Below are 15,660 nucleotides of genomic sequence, written 5' to 3' on the forward strand. Positions count from 1 at the left end.
GCGCCGCCGCCGAGGCCGCGCCCACCGCGCCGCGCGCGCACGGCCGCTGGGAAGCCCCGCCCACCGCCCCGCCAAGCCCCGCCCAGCCCCGCCCCAAGCCCCGCCCACCCCGCCCCAAGCCCCGCCCACCTCCCCTCAGACGCTGCCCCTCCATTTTGGGGACCTCCCCAAGAACGAGCCCAGTCCCGCCTTGGAGTCTCTTTACTGGTTAAACTGGGGAGGGTCGGGGTTGGGGGGTTGGTATTGGGGGGTCGGCGTTGAGGGCTCGGTTCTGGGGGGGCTCAGAGAGAGGACGCCATGATGCTGGACACACCTGTGGGATAAATAGGTGAGTTGGGGGGAGCTCCCGGGACAGCCCCCCCACCACTTCCAGGCTCCCTCAGAAACCCCTGGGCCTCTCCTGTACCCCTCCCCGCATCCCCAAAACCCATCCAAAACTCCTCAGGACACCCCCAGGACCCTCCTGTATTGCCCCCAACCCTGCCCCAAACCCTCTCGAGATCCCCCAAACCTCCTCCAGGACCCCTCTGCACCTCCCCAGGACCCCCAAAATCTCCATGGAACCTCCCTGTAACGTCCAAAGCCCCCCAAACCCCCTCAGGACCCCCCAACTCCCCAAAAACCTCCCTAAACTCTCGCCAGGATACCCCAATCCCCCCAACCCACTGTCGAAGTCGATCTTCTCCACGATGTTCTTGGGTTTGATGTTCTCCTCCTGGTTGGAGATCAGGATCCGCCCCGGCTCCGGCTCCGTCCACCCGTACTTGCTCATCCACACCCGCAGCTGCGACTCTGGGGGCCACGGCAGGGTCGGAGGGGGCTCGGACACCCCCAAAACACCCCCACGATCCCCCCAAAACCCCCCCCTGTATCCCCACAGGACCCCCCTGTACCACCCAGATACACAGTTTTGCTCTAAAACCACCTGGTGTACTCCCAGAGGTGCCCCAAAACCCCCCTGTATCGCACCAAGCCCCTCCCAGAGCCTCCTCAGGACCCCCCTGCACCTCCCCAGGACCCCCAAAAGACCCCCAACACCCCAGGACCCCCGAAATCACCTCCAGAACCCCCCAAACCCCCTCCAGGACGCCCAGGCCCCCTCACCTGAGAGGTCCCCCAGCATCTCGGCGAGCAGCCAGCGGTCGATGTGCTGGTACGTGATCCCCACCACGTGGCAAATGACTGGGGGGACCCCCACGGAGTCACTGACCCCCTCAAAACTGCCCAGAACCCCCAGAGCCCCTCTGGACCCCCCAAATACCCACCAGGCTCCCCAAACAACCCCCCCGATACCTCCCCAGGATCCCACAGATCCTCTCCAGGATGCCCCAATTCCCCCTCAGGACACCCCTGTACCCCCAAAACCCCCTCAGGAACCCCCAAAACCCCCTCAGGGACCCCTGAATCCCCCCTGAACCACCCCCAGGTTCCTGCAAGAACTTCCAGAGAAAACTCAGGACCCCCAAAACCCCCTCAAGATTCCCCCCACCCCCCTCCAGAACCCCACAAACCCCTTCAGGACCTCCCCAGGCCCCCCCTTGAGCCCCCCAGGACCCCCAACCCCCCTCCCAGGACCCCCCAAATCCCCCCTCACATTTCCTGACGGAGTCCTCGAAGCCGGTGATCCCCTCCAGCAGCTCCATGTTCTCATCCAGCGCTTGCTGCCGGAATTCCGGGGGTCGCCCCCCACATTTAGGGGTCCCCCCTCTGTCTCCAGGACCCTCCCCCGGGTTTCGGGGACCCCTCCCTCCCGATTTCGGGGGACTCACCCAGAAGGACTGGAAGTGGCAGGTCTCCAGCAGCTCCCCCAGGTACAGGATCTGCCGGATGGGCCGCTCCTCCTGCTGCATTTTGGGGAGGTCAAGGGAAAATTCGGGAAAAAAGGGGGAGCAGAGGTGCCCCCTCAGCTGAACCCGGAACATTTCCCCCTCCCAGATCCCAAAATCCACGGGGCTGGGGGGAATTTTGAGGGTAGAAACACCACATTTGACCTCTCAGAGGTGGAACTGAGGGGCGCGAGGCAGGTGGAAGGGGGGGGGGCCCTATGGAATTCTGGGGGGGCTCTTATGGAATTTGGTTCCCCAGGGAGTTGAGGTGATCCCCAGGGAAGTGGGGGGGTTCCCCATGGAACTGGGGGGATCCCCATGGAATTGAGGGGGATCCCCAGCGAATCCCAAGGTTCCCCAGGGAATTGGGGAGTTCCCCATGGAACTGGGGGGGGTTCCCCAGGGCACTGGGGGGATTCCCCATGGAATCCCAGGGTTCCCCAGGGAATTGGGGGGATCCCCAGGGAGCTGGGGGGGTTCCCCATGGAATCCCGGGGTTCCCCAGGGAACTGGGGGGGTTCCCCATGGAATCCCGGGGTTCCCCAGGGAGCTGGGGGGATCCCCAGGGAGTTGGAGGGGATCCCCATGGAACTGGGGGGGTTCCCCCTGGAATCCCGGGGTTCCCCAGGGAATTGGGGGGATTCCCCATGGAACTGGGGGGGGGTTCCCCCTGGAATCCCGGGGTTCCCCAGGGAATTGGGGGGATTCCCCATGGAACTGGGGGGGTTCCCCCTGGAATCCCGGGGCTCCCCAGGATACGTGGGCCTGGTCGATCATGCACTTGCAGAGGGTGAAGTCGGTGTGCGGGAGGTTGGTGAGGGCCTTGAGCAGGATCTGCGCCGTCACCCCGGTCTGGAAGAAGGCGGGGTTGAACTGGTACCTGCGCACAGGTGGGCCCAGGTGAGGGGGCTGGGGGGGCTCAGGGACCCCCAAACCCCCCCCCAGAGCCCCCCGGAGCCCTCACAGCTTCAACACGGCCAGGTTGGCCTCCAGGTCGTAGGCGTTCTCCTTGGCCTGGGTCTCCACGTAGCGCTCCAGGGTGGCCAGGTTCTCGGGGTTGTACCTGCGCAGGTGAGGGGGGCTGGGACCCTCCTGGGACCCCCCTGGGACCCCCGGACCCCCCATGACACACCTGGGACCCCCCGTGACCCCTCTGGGACCCCCCGTGATACACCTGGGATCCCCCGTGACCCCCTGGGACCCCCCATAATACACCTGGGACCCCCCGTGACCCACCTGGGACCCCCGTGACCCACCTGGGACCCCCCGTGACCCACCTGGGACCCCCGTGACCCCCCTGGGACCCCCCTGACCCACCTGGGACCCCCCGTGACCCACCTGGCACCCTCCCATGACACCCCTGGGACCCCCGCAGGGCCCCTTTTAAACACCCGCAACCTCCCCAGGGCCCCCCAGCCCTCTCCCACGCCCTCCCGTTCCCCCCCAGTCCGTCCCCAGTGCCCTCCCAGTGCTCCCAGTACCGGTCGATGCCCCGCAGCAGTTTCCCCACGTTCGCCCGCATCTGCTCGAACAGCGCCATGTTCGCAGCTCTCCCGGAAGTGACGTCACGGCGAGTTCCGCCTCGCCATGCGAGGGCGGGGCCGAAGGTCCCTGGCCACGCCCACACGGCGAGGCCGCGCCCCCCGCTCTGACCACGCCCCCTCCGGTACCGGCAGCGCCCCCGGCTGGGCGGGGACAAAACGGGGAACCCGCGATGGGCTGGGGCCGAGCCGCCGCCGCGGTGCGGGTGGGCACTGGGCGGGCATAACGGGAGGGACTGGGACAAACTGGGATCGCACTGGCCTCACACTGCAGCCGCACCAGGATTGTACTGGGAGGGACAGTCAGATCATGCTGGAATTCTGCTGGGTTGTACTGGGATTGGGATCAGCGTGAGGCTGAACTGGGCCAAACTGGGGAGGCAGTGGGGGGACAAGGGGTCAGTAACGGCCCAGGGGGGTCGTGAGGGCTTGTGGAGGGTTTCAGGGGTTCTCAGGGAGGGTCACGGTTCCCGCCCTTTTCCCCTCACGTTTCCCGCCCTTTTCCCCTCACGGTTCCCGCCCTTTTCCCTCACGTTTCCCACCCTTTTCCCCTCACGTTTCCCGCCCTTTTCCCTCACGTTTCCCGCCCTTTTCCCCTCACGGTTCCCACCCTTTTCCCCTCACGTTTCCCGCCCTTTTCCCTCACGTTTCCCGCCCTTTTCCCCTCACGGTTCCCACCCTTTTCCCCTCACGTTTCCCGCCCTTTTCTCCTCTCACGCTTCCCGCCCTTTTCCCCTCATGTTTCCCGCCCTTTTCCCCTCACAGTTCCCGCCCTTTTCCCCTCACGTTTCCCGCCCTTTTCCCCTCACATTTCCCGCCCTTTTCCCCTCACGTTTCCCGCCCTTTTCCCCTCACAGTTCCCGCCCTTTTCCCCTCACATTTCCCACCCTTTTCCCCTCACAGTTCCCGCCCTTTTCCCCTCCACGTTCCCCTCACTTTTCCTTCTCTTTTCCCCTCACCTTTCCCACCCTATTTTTCCTCCAGTCTCCAGAGCCGGAGCAGGAACAGCTTTATTGGGGTCAGCGCAGGGAGAGGACAGTTGGGGGGCAGTTGTGGGGGGCAGTTGTGGGGGGCAGTTACGGGGCTGCCCCAGGGCAGTTGCGAGGCTGTTACGGGGCAGTTACGGGGCAGTTATGGGACACTTGTGGGTCAGAAGTGGACGTAGGACAGGACGACATCGCCCTCGATCTCCAGCACGTTCACGTGGGGCCCGGATGGGACCCGGTGGCGGAAATCGAGGAGCGGCTGCCCCTCGGCGAACACCTTGAACCGATGGTTCCCGCAGCGGATCGACAGCTGGAGAGGGGGAGAGGGGGTGAAAGGGGGGCCGTCACCACAGAGACCCCCAAAGTCCCCCTGGAGCCACCCCCAAATCCCAAATCTCAGTCTGTTCGCCTCCCAGAGCCCCCCCAAATCCCCCTGTGCCCCCCCCAGAGTCAGCCAGGACCCCAAAAACACCTCCGACCCCCCATGAGGACCCCAAATCCCACCCCAAACCCCACCAAGAGCCACACAAAGAGACCCCCAAACTCTCCAGAGCCCCCTCCCGCATTCCAAATCCCCCCCCTGTGCCCCATCCAGGACCCCGAATCCCCTCCCTAAAGTCCCCCAGGACCCCCCCAAAACTCCTCCAACGCCTCCACAATCCCCCCGAGCCCCCTCCCCGCTCACGTCGAAGTAGCGGCCGCGCTGGAAGGGGTGGCAGCAGCTGATGTCCCGCTCCTCCTCGCCCCAGCAGCCCCCCAGGAAGGCGTTGCGGACCACGGCCCCCCCCTCGTCCATGCGGGGGTTCAAGTGCAGCACCACGTCCCCCCCCGGGCCCGCGCGCAGGTTGATGTGGAACCTGGGGGGCACACGGGGTCAGGGGTGGGGGTTTGGGGGGGATTTGGGGTCCCGGGAGGGGTGACGGGGGGGGTTCAGGGGGTGACAGGTCAGGAGGTTCAGGGACAGGGGGGTTTGGGGTCCCGGGAGGGATGACAGGGGGGGTTTGGGGGGGTGATGGGTCAGGAGGTTCAGGGACAGGGGGGTTTGGGGGGGATTTGGGGTCCCGGGAGGGATGACAGGGGGGGTTTGGGGGGGTGATGGGTCAGGAGGTTCAGGGACAGGGGGATTTGGGGTCCCGGGAGGGGTGACGGGGGGGGTTTGGGGATTGATGGGTCAGGAGGTTCAGGGAGAGGGGGGTTTGGGGGGGATTTGGGGTCCTGGGAGGGATGACAGGGGGGGTTTGGGGGAGTGACGGGTCAGGAGGTTCAGGGACAGGGGGGTTTGGGGGGGATTTGGGGTCCTGGGAGGGGTGACAGGGGGGGTTTGGGGGGTGATGGGTCAGGAGGTTCAGGGACAGGGGGGTTTGGGGGGGATTTGGGGTCCCGGGAGGGGTGACGGGGGGGGTTTGGGGATTGATGGGTCAGGAGGTTCAGGGACAGGGGGGTTTGGGGGGGATTTGGGGTCCTGGGAAGGGTGACAGGGGGGGTTTGGGGGGTGATGGGTCAGGAGGTTCAGGGACAGGGGGGTTTGGGGGGGATTTGGGGTCCCAGGAGGGGTGACAGGGGGGGTTTGGGGGGTGATGGGTCAGGAGGTTCAGGGACAGGGGGGTTTGGGGGGGATTTGGGGTCCTGGGAGGGGTGACAGGGGGGGTTTGGGGATTGATGGGTCAGGAGGTTCAGGGACAGGGGGGTTTGGGGGGGATTTGGGGTCCTGGGAGGGGTGACGGGGGGGGTTTGGGGATTGATGGGTCAGGAGGTTCAGGGACAGGGGGGTTTGGGGGGGATTTGGGGTCCTGGGAGGGGTGACAGGGGGGGTTTGGGGATTGATGGGTCAGGAGGTTCAGGGACAGGGGGGTTTGGGGTCCTGGGAGGGGTGACGGGGGGGGTTTGGGATCCAGAGAGGGCACAAGGGGAAGTTGAGGGGGCCTGGGGGGGATTTTGGTTGTGGGGTTGGTGTCCTTGGCGGAGTCAAGGAGTTTTGGGGGGGCTCAAGGGGGGTTGGGAAGGAGGTTTTGAGGGGGATGAAGACCTTCATGGGGGTTTTGGGGGAGGTCAGCGGATTTTGGGGAGGGGTTTTCGGGGGGTCTCCAGTACCTGCCGGCATCGTGGGGGATGAAGCCCTTGATGACGATGGTTTTCTTGGGGACGAGCCCTCCCGGAATGGTGGCAATGAAGGGCACAGTCTGGGGGGCAAAAACAGGGGGCTCGGAGGGGGGCGAGACCCCTTCAACCCCCCCCAGGGCCCCCAAATCCCAACAACCTCCCCAGAGCCCCCCAGGGACCCAAATCCCACCCTCCGAGCCCCCCCAAAGCCCTCTTGTCCCCTCCCTGAACCCCCCCAAAGCCTTCTGTCACCCCATCAGGACCCCAAATCCTACCCTGAGCCCCCCAAACCTCCTCAAGATCCACCCTGCACCTCCCCAAGCCTCCCAGGACCCCTCCCCAAATACTCTCTGAGACCCCCCAAACCCCCCCAGGCCCCCAGAACCCCCCGCACTCACCGGGTGGAAGGTGGGGGGCTGCCCCATCACCTGCGGGGGGCACAGTGTGGGGTCAGCGGGGTGGGGGGACACCCGGGGAACCCCCGGGGACCCCCCGTGATGGGGGTGGGGGTCAGTTTTGGGGAGACCCCTCCCCACTTACCGGCAGGTTACAGTTGGGGTAAATGGGGGTGATCTGCGGCATGTCCTGGGGGGAGCACAGCAGTCAGGGGGGCACAAAACCCACCGGGGGCCCCCCAAACTCACCTGGGCACCCCCAAACTCACCTGGGGAGCCCCAAACCCACCTGGGCACCCCCAAACTCACCTGGGGAGCCCCAAACTCACCTGGGGCACCCCCAAACTCCTCTGGGGATCCCCAAACCCACCTTGGGTACCCCCAAACCCAGCTGGGGACCCCCCAAACCCAGCTGGGGACCCCCCAAACCCACCTTGGGTACCCCCAAACCCACCTTGGGGACCCCCCACCCAGCCCCAGACTCACCGGGACACACGGGGGACACGCGCCCTGCAAGGCAAAGGGGGGCGGTCAGAGGGGTTTGGGGGGGTCCCCCCGCCCCCCTCAGCTCCAGGTGAGGGGATGGGGGGGGCACCGGGTGGGTTTGGGGGTACGGGGAGGGGAATGAGGAGGTTTGGGGAGGAATTGGGGGTGCGGGGTTTGGGGCTGGGGGCTCTCACCGCGCCGCCCATGACCGAGGCCGAGTGCAGCTCCAGGTCCCCGTCCACGGTCACGGCTGTCACCTGCTCCGGGGGCAGCCGGTGCGGGAACTGCTCGAAGAAGGTCCCGTTCACCAGGATCTGGGGGGACAGCGGGTCAGACACCCCGAAACACCCCCGGGACCCCAAATACACCTCAGACACCGCCCCCCAACCCCAAAATGCAGCCCCGGGACCCCAAATACACCCCAGAACCCCAAATCCCCCCCTGAGGATCCCTATAACCCCCTTTAGACCCCCCAGCTCCCCCTGGGCACCCCAAATCCCCCCTTGGGCACCCCAAATTCCCCCCTGGACACCCCAAATCCCCCCCTGAGGATCCCTATAACCCCTTTTAGACCCCCAAATCCCCCCTTGGGCACCCCAAATCCCCCCCCCCGATGATCCCTATAACCCCCTTTAGACCCCCCCAGCCCCCCCCGGGCACCCCAAATCCCCGCCTAGGCCCCCGAAGCCGCCGCAGGGTACCCGGTAGCCCTCGGGGGTGACGCTGATGACGATCTCGAAGGGCCCCCCCGGGCAGAGCGGGTGCAGGTCCCGGCGCTGCTCGTCCCCCCAGCGCTTGCCCCGGCGGCTGTTGAGCACCGCGACCCCCCCCGCCGAAGCGCGGGTTCAGGTGCAGCGCCACGTCCGCCGCCTCCGAGGGGCCCGTGGCCAGGTCGATGCGGAACCTGGGGACAGCATTGTCACCCCAGTGCCACCCCAGTGCCACCCCAGTGTCCTCCCGGGACCCCCCGTGTCCCTCAGTGTCACCCCAGTGTCACCCCAGTGCCACCCCAGTGTCCTCCCGGGACCCCCCGTGTCCCTCAGTGTCACCCCAGTGCCACCCCAGTGTCACCCCAGTGCCACCCCAGTGTCCTCCCGGGACCCCCCGTGTCCCTCAGTGCCACCCCAGTGTCACCCCAGTGTCCTCCCGGGACCCCCCGTGTCCCTCAGTGTCACCCCAGTGTCACCCCAGTGCCACCCCAGTGTCCCCCCAGTGTCCTCCCGGGACCCCCCGTGTCCCTCAGTGTCACCCCAGGGCCACCCCAGTGTCCTCCCGGGACCCCCCGTGTCCCTCAGTGTCACCCCAGTGTCACCCCAGTGCCACCCCAGAGTCCCCCCAGTGTCCTCCCGGGACCCCCCGTGTCCCTCAGTGTCACCCCAGTGCCACCCCAGTGTCACCCCAGTGTCCTCCCGGGACCCCCCGTGTCCCTCAGTGTCACCCCAGTGTCACCCCAGTGTCCTCCCGGGACCCCCCGTGTCCCTCAGTGTCACCCCAGTGTCACCCCGTGCTCCGCGGGGTCACCCAGTGTCACCCCAGTGTTACCCCAGTGTCCCTCAGTGTCACCCCAGTGTCACCCCATGCTCCGCGGGGTCACCCAGTATCACCCCAGTGTCCCCCAGTGTCACCCCGGGACCCCCCAGTGTCACCCCAGTGTCCCCCAGTGTCCCTCAGTGTCCTCCCGGGACCCCCCATGTCCCTTAGTGTCACCCTCATGTCACCCCGTGCCCCCCGGTGTCACCCTGTATCCCCCAGTGTCCCCCCGGGACCCCCCAGTGTCCCCACGGTGTCCCCCCGTGTACCTGTGCCCCCCCACCAGGTTCACCTGGGGCCAGCCCCCCCCATTGTCACCGTTGTCATCACCTGTGTCCCTCCCAGTGTCCCCCCAGTGTCCCCCCAGTGTCCCCCCAGTGCCCCCCAGTGCCCCCAGTACCGGTCAGGTTGGGGTTTCACCACCCCCTGCACGTAAATGGCCATCCCGGGCCAGAGCCCCCCGACCACGGGGGCCACGTAGGGCAAGGGCTGGCGGGAAAGCGGGGTCGGGGGGGCCCAGTGTCACCGCGAGGTGACAGGGACCCCCAGACCCCCTGCTCCCTGGGTTTGGGGTGACAGGGACCCCCAGACCCCCCGCTCCCCGGGTTTGGGGTGACAGGGACCCCCAGACCCCCTGCTCCCCGGGTTTGGGGTGACAGGGACCCCCAGACTCTACCTCCCCCCCGGGTTTGGGGTGACAGGGACCCCCAGACCCCCCGCTCCCCGGCTTTGGGGTGACAGGGACCCCCAGACCCCCTGCTCCCCGGGTTTGGGGTGACAGGGACCCCCAGACTCCCCCCGGGTTTGGGGTGACAGGGACCCCCAGACTCCCCCCGGGTTTGGGGTGACAGGGACCCCAAATGCCACTAGGAGGTGACAGGGACCCCCCAGGCCCCCGGGTTTGGGGTGACAGGGACCCCAAATGCCACTAGGAGGTGACAGGGACTCCCCAGGCCCCTGGGTTTGGGGTGACAGGGACCCCCCAACCCCTGTCCTTGGGGGGTGACAGGCCCCTCCAGGACCACAATCTTCATCCCTGCAGGGTCACAGGGCCCTACCAACCCCCCCACCGGTTTTTGGGGTGCCCCCAGCCCCCATTTTTGGGGTACGCACCGGGTTGTAGGCGGGCGTGTACCCGGGCGCGGGGACGAAAGTCATGGTGGTGGCAGCGGTGACAGTGGCAGCGGGGACAGTGGCAGCGGGGACACCGGGGGCCCTTTATACCCCACCCCACGTGGGGCCCCCCGATTCCAGCCCCTCCCAGGGCGGGGTGCGGACTTTGACCCCCCCCGGATACGGGAATTGGGGGGGCTGGGGACACACCCGGCACAGGTGACACCACCCTGGACTCTGCCCCGGGAGGGGCCGGCTGGGACACGGGGGGGGCTTGGACCTTGGGACCCCCAGAGCGACGGTGGCACTCTGGGGACACAGGGAACCCCCAGTGACAAGCCAAGGACATGTGGGGACAAACGGGTTTATTGGGGGACACTGAGGTGGCCCCAGAGATGAAGAAGGGGACACTGGGGACACTGAGGGGACACCAAGGGGACACCGAGCTGGTTCTACAGCCTGGGCAAGGGGGCACTGGGGATGCTGGTGGCACTGAGGTGACATCAGCACTCGGGCAAGGGCACGTTGGTGACGTTGGTGGCACTGAGGTGACATCAGAGCTTGGCAAACGGGACATCCTCGGGTCCCTTCTTGTCCAGGGCCGCCTGCACGGACTTGGGGATGTCCTCGGTCTGCAGCATGGCCATGTTCCAGGTGGCCTGGGGACGGTGACAGGGACATGGGACACGGCCGGGACACCTGGGGACAGGGATGGGGACAGGGACAGGACACCCCCGGCAACAGGGATGGGGACAGGGACATGGGACACGGCCGGGACACCTGGGGACAGGGATGGGGACATGGCTGGGACACCCCTGGGGACAGGGATGGGGACACGGCCGGGACACCCCTGGGGACAGGGACAGGACACCTGGGGACAGGGATGGGGACACAGCCAGGACACCCCTGGGGACAGGGATGGGGACAGGGACATGGGACATGGCCAGGACACCTGGGGACAGGGATGGGGACAGGACACCCCTGAGAACAGGGATGGGAATGGGACACCCCTGGCGACAGGGACAGGACACCCCTGGGGACAGGGATGGAGACAGGGACAGGGACATGGGACACGGCCGGGACACCTGGGGACAGGGATGGGAATGTGACAGGGACAGGACACCTGGGGACAGGGATGGGAATGGGACACCCCTGGGGACAGGGACAGGGCTGTGACAGGGAGAACGTGGCATTCTGGGGACCGTGGGTGACACGGGGCCGCGGGCACAGGGGACGCGCTCTTCGGGGTGTCCTGGGGCCCTGGTGGCACCCACCACGTGCAGCAGCCCCTCGGCGACGGGCCGGTCCCTCGAGTACACCAGGTTGACCTTGGTGCCCTGCACGGCCACGGGGCTGCGGGCGGCGATGGCCGCGGCCACCTCCAGGGCCACCTCCAGCAGCGTCGCCTTGTCCGGCAGCACCCGGCTGGGGGGGGGCAGGGTCACCCCAAAATCCACCCCAAATCCACCCAAAAACTCCACCCCAAAATCCGCCCAAAAAATCCACCCCAAAGGACCCCGAAATCCACCCAGGGACCCAAAAGTCCACCCGAGGATCCCCCCAAAATCCCTCCGAACACCCCAGGGGACCCCAAAACTCACCCAGGCACCCAACCCCCCCAAACACCCCCAGGACCCCCCAAAAGCCCCTCACGACCCCCCATGGCCACCTGCAGTGTCACCCTTTGGTGACCCTCCCAGCCCCCCCCCCCCCATGTCTCACTCCCCAATTCTGGAGACCCCCCCAAGTGCTCCCACCCCCCCCCAATTTTGGGGTTCCCCCCGATTTTGGGGCCCCCCCACCTGACGAGGCCACAGCTCAGCGCCTCGGGGGCCCTCATGACGCGGGCGGTGAAGGCCAGCTCGTTCACCAGGCTGGGGACACCGGGGACAGCGGGGGGTCACAGGGGGTCCCCCGTGCCCCCCACCCCGCCCGTGTCCCCCCACCCACCTCTGGTTCCCCACGATTTTGGGGAGGCGCTGCAGGGTCCCCACGTCGGCCGCCAGCCCCATGTCCACCTCCTGTGGGGACAGGGGGGGTCCGGGGTAGCCCTGAGGCCACAGGGGTGTCCCAGGGGGTTTTGGGGACACCTGAGGGGCCTCGGGGACATCCAGAGGGTCCCGGGAACCCCTCGTGTCCCACCTTGACCTGGAACGAGGCGTCCTGGGAGCAGAACCGGATGTCACAGGCCGAGATCAGGTCCACACCTGAGGGGGGGGAGCATCTTCACTCTCCTCATCCTCACCCTCATCCTCACCTTCATCCCATCCTCATCCTCACCCTCATCCCATCCTCATCCCATCCTCATCCTCACCCTCATCCCATCCTCATCCTCACCCTCATCCTCACCTTCATCCCATCCTCATCCTCACCCTCATCCCATCCTCATTCTCACCCTCATCCTCATCCTCATCCCATCCTCACTCACTCTCATGCCATCCTTGTTCTCATCCTCATCCTTGTCTTTGTCCCATCTTCTTCTTCATCCTCACCTTCATCCCATCCTCCCTCTCATCCCACCCATCCTCATCCTCTTCCCATCTCACCCCATCCTCATCTTCATCCCAATCCCATTCCATCACCAGCCTCACCCCAGTCCCATCCCATCCTTGTCCCCACCCTCACCCTCATCCCACCCTCTGTCCCGATCCCAACCCCGATCCCATCCCCCCACCATCCCAACCCCCATCCCAACCCCGATCCCAACCCCGATCCCATCCCCTCACCATCCCAACCCCGATCCTATCCCCTCACCATCCCAACCCCGATCCCAACCCCGATCCCATCCCCCCACCATCCCAGCCCCGATCCCAACCCCGATCCCATCCCCTCACCATCCCAACCCCGATCCCAACCCCGATCCCATCCCCGATCCCATCCCCCCACCATCCCAACCCCGATCTCAACCCCGATCCCAATCCCATCCCCCCACCATCCCAACCCCGATCCCAACCCCGGCCCCTCTCACCGGCTCCGATGCAGGGCCCGTGCACGGCGGCGATCACGGGTTTGGGGCACTGTGGGGGTTTTGGGGGGGTCAGGGAGGGTTTGGGGGGCCCAGAGGGTCCCTGCCGTGCCCGCGGCCGTCCCCACCTTCTCCATGACGGAGAAGCTCTCCTGGAGCTCCAGGATGCGCTGCCGCAGGTTCCAGGCGCGGCGGGCGACGTCCCCGCCGGGCTCCCCGGCCAAGGCTCCCAGGTCCGACAGGTCGATCCCTGCGGGAGCGGGGGGCAAAGGTCACGGGGGGGTCTGGGGGCACCGGGACCCCCTCCCAGGGGGCACAGAGACCCCCCAGGGGGCACAGAGACCCCCCCCAGGGGCACCAGGACCCCCTCCCAGGGGGCACAGAGACCCCCTGAGGGGCACCGGGACCCCCTCCCAGGGGGCACAGAGACCTCCCCAGGGGCACAGAGACCCCCCCAGGGCACAGAGACCCCCTGAGGGGCACCGGGACCCCCTCCCAGGGGGCACAGAGACCTCCCCAGGGGCACAGAGACCCCCCCAGGGCACAGAGACCCCCTGAGGGGCACCGGGCCCCCCCGGCAGTCGCGGCCCCCGCAGTCACCGGCGGTGAAGGCGCTCCCGGCGCCGGACAGGACAACGGCGCGGCACGAGGGGTCCCGGGAGATGTCCTGGAAACATTCCAGCAGCTCCCTGTGGGAACCGGCACCGCCAGTGACCGCCAGTGACCACCACTGGCCACCAGTGACCACCAGTGACCACCACTGGCCACCAGTGACTGCCAGTGACCACCAGTGACTGATCGCTGCTGACCACTACTGACCACCACTGACCGCCAGTGACCACCACTGGCCACCAGTAACTGCCACTGACCACTACTGACCACCACTGACCACCAGTGCGGCCCAGCATGCCCCAGTCCCATCCCAGTCCTGTTCCAGTGGCTCCTGCCCAGTCCCTCGCCAGTGCTCCCAGTCCATTCCAGTGTGTCCCAATCCCTCCTCAGTGTGTCCCAGTCCCTCCCCAGTGTGTCCCAGTCCCTCCCCAGTGCTCCCAGTCCATTTCAGTGTGTCCCAATCCCTCCTCAGCGTATCCCAATCCCTGCCCAGTGTGTCCCAATCCCTGCCCAGTGTGTCCCAGTCCCTCCCCAGTGTGTCCCAGTCCCTCCCCAGTGCTCCCAGTCCATTCCACTGTATCCCAGTCCCTCCCCAGTGTGTCCCAGTCCCTCCCCAGTGTGTCCCAGTCCCTCCCCAGTGCTCCCAGTCCATTCCACTGTATCCCAGTCCCTCCCCAGTGTGTCCCAGTCCCTCCCCAGTGTGTCCCAGTCCCTCCCCAGTGTGTCCCAATCCCTGCCCAGTGCTCCCAGTCCATTCCAGTGTGTCCCAATCCCTCCCCAGTGCTCCCAGTCCCGTTCCAGTGTATCCCAATCCCTCCCTAGTGTGTTCCGGTCCCATTCCAGTGTATCCCAATCCCTCCCCAGTGCGTCCCAGTCCCTCCCCAGTGCTCCCAGTCCTGTTCCAGTGTATCCCAATCCCTCCCCAGTGTATCCCAATCCCTCCCCAGTGTGTCCCAGTCCCTGCCCAGTCCCTCCCCAGTCCCTCCCCAGTGCTCCCAGTCCCCCGCCAGTGCCCGCAGCTGTTCTCCAGCAGCTCCCAGTGCTGTCCCAGTCCCCCCCAGTGCTCCCAGTGCCCCCAGTACCTCCAGCAGAGCAGGTTGAGGGCGTTGCGCTTGCCGGGCCGGTTGAGCTGCAGGTGCAGGACGTGCTCCCGCTCCCGCTGCAGCCGCAGCGTCCGCAGCTCCCGGGGGGCTCCCGGCTCCGGCCCCCCCAGCGCCGCCGCCTCCGACGCCATCGGCCGGGACAGCGCCCGCAGCGCCACTGGGGCCGGACTGGGACACACTGGGGGGAGTGGGACCCGCTGGAGCAGGGCCTGGGGCACTGGGAGGGGACTGGGGGGTACTGGGGGACACTGGGAGGGGACTGGGGGGCACTGGAGCAGGGCTCGGGGCACTGGGGGGGAACCGGGGGCACTGGGGGGCACTGGGAGGGGACTGGGGGCACTGGGGGGGACTGGGGACACTGGGGGGCACTGGGAGGGGACTGGGGGCACTGGGGGGGGACTGGGGGCACTGAGGGGCACTGGGAGGGGACTGGGGGCACTGGGGGGGGGGACTGGGGGCACTGGGAGGGGACTGGGGGGTACTGGAGCAGGGCTCGGGGCGCCGGGAGGGGACTGGGGCACAGTTAGGAGGAGCTGGGACGCACTGGAGGAAGGCTGGGAGCGCTGGGAGGGGACTGGGAGCCACTGGGAGCCACTGGGACGAACTGGGACGAACTGGGACGAGGGAGGGGCCCCGGGGGTCCCTGGGGACAAACTGGGGGTCACTGGGAAGGACTGGGAGGCGCTGGGGGTCACGTGATGAGGGCGGGGGGGGGGGTCAAGGTCAGCCGGGGGTCCCTGGGCCGGGCCGGGCCGGGGTCCCGGGAGTGTCACGTGCTCCGGGGGGGGGGTCACGTGCCCTCCCGGGGGTCGCCCCTCCCCCACTCACGAGCGCGCAGCAGCCGCGCGACCCCCGCCGCCATGGGCTCCGCTCGCCGCCAGGGGGCGTCCGCGCTTCCGGCCCGGCAGCCAATGGGAGCGCTCCCGGCCCAAATCTCGCGATAGCTCCGAGGGACGCCGCCGGTGGAGCCGCGGCCGCGCTTTCGGCTGGGGGCATTGTCCCG

The 15,660-nt window shown here is 67.3% G+C and overlaps 3 protein-coding genes across 3 annotated transcripts; all 3 read right to left on the reverse strand.

Moving 5' to 3' along the window:
* Nucleotides 1-185: 185 nt before the first annotated feature.
* EIF3K (eukaryotic translation initiation factor 3 subunit K) lies at nt 186-3,410 on the reverse strand. Its single transcript, XM_068998321.1, has 8 exons — nt 3,308-3,410; nt 2,791-2,889; nt 2,586-2,706; nt 1,770-1,844; nt 1,595-1,661; nt 1,105-1,182; nt 667-792; nt 186-313 (listed from the first exon to the last, which is right to left on the reverse strand). Exons 1-8 carry the CDS (start codon nt 3,364-3,366, stop codon nt 282-284), a joined length of 657 nt encoding a protein of 218 aa, XP_068854422.1. The 5' UTR covers nt 3,367-3,410; the 3' UTR covers nt 186-281.
* Nucleotides 3,411-4,419: 1,009 nt separating this feature from the next.
* Nucleotides 4,420-10,040, reverse strand: LGALS4 (galectin 4). Its single transcript, XM_068998348.1, is given in 11 exon segments — nt 4,420-4,663; nt 5,039-5,210; nt 6,445-6,533; nt 6,852-6,881; nt 6,994-7,038; nt 7,335-7,358; nt 7,529-7,648; nt 8,036-8,164; nt 8,166-8,238; nt 9,265-9,353; nt 9,978-10,040. Coding segments are annotated over 11 exon segments (963 nt in total). The 5' UTR covers nt 10,023-10,040; the 3' UTR covers nt 4,420-4,516.
* A 285-nt stretch (nt 10,041-10,325) lies between these two features.
* ECH1 (enoyl-CoA hydratase 1) lies at nt 10,326-15,587 on the reverse strand. Its single transcript, XM_068998340.1, has 10 exons — nt 15,486-15,587; nt 14,637-14,835; nt 13,543-13,631; nt 13,071-13,192; nt 12,946-12,994; nt 12,120-12,184; nt 11,928-11,998; nt 11,780-11,851; nt 11,252-11,402; nt 10,326-10,636 (listed from the first exon to the last, which is right to left on the reverse strand). Exons 1-10 carry the CDS (start codon nt 15,517-15,519, stop codon nt 10,532-10,534), a joined length of 957 nt encoding a protein of 318 aa, XP_068854441.1. The 5' UTR covers nt 15,520-15,587; the 3' UTR covers nt 10,326-10,531.
* Nucleotides 15,588-15,660: the final 73 nt, after the last annotated feature.

This window comes from Aphelocoma coerulescens, chromosome 34 (assembly GCF_041296385.1).
Source record: "Aphelocoma coerulescens isolate FSJ_1873_10779 chromosome 34, UR_Acoe_1.0, whole genome shotgun sequence".
In the NCBI taxonomy this organism is placed as follows: Eukaryota; Metazoa; Chordata; class Aves; order Passeriformes; family Corvidae; genus Aphelocoma; species Aphelocoma coerulescens.

Coding starts and splice junctions, on each gene's coding strand:
- ECH1 (XM_068998340.1), bottom strand. CDS start 15,519: ATGGCGGCGGGGGTCGCGCGGCTGCTGCGCGCTC. Junction 12,185..12,945: donor CGGGCCCTGCATCGGAGCCG/GTGAGAGGGGCC, acceptor CCCCCCCCTCAG/GTGTGGACCTGATCTCGGCC. Junction 11,403..11,779: donor CTGAGCTGTGGCCTCGTCAG/GTGGGGGGGCCC, acceptor GCCCCCCCCCAG/CCGGGTGCTGCCGGACAAGG.
- EIF3K (XM_068998321.1), bottom strand. CDS start 3,366: ATGGCGCTGTTCGAGCAGATGCGGGCGAACGTGGGGAAACTGCTGCGG. Junction 1,183..1,594: donor CGAGGACTCCGTCAGGAAAT/GTGAGGGGGGAT, acceptor GGGTCCCCCCAG/TCATTTGCCACGTGGTGGGG. Junction 793..1,104: donor GATGCTGGGGGACCTCTCAG/GTGAGGGGGCCT, acceptor CGTGGCCCCCAG/AGTCGCAGCTGCGGGTGTGG.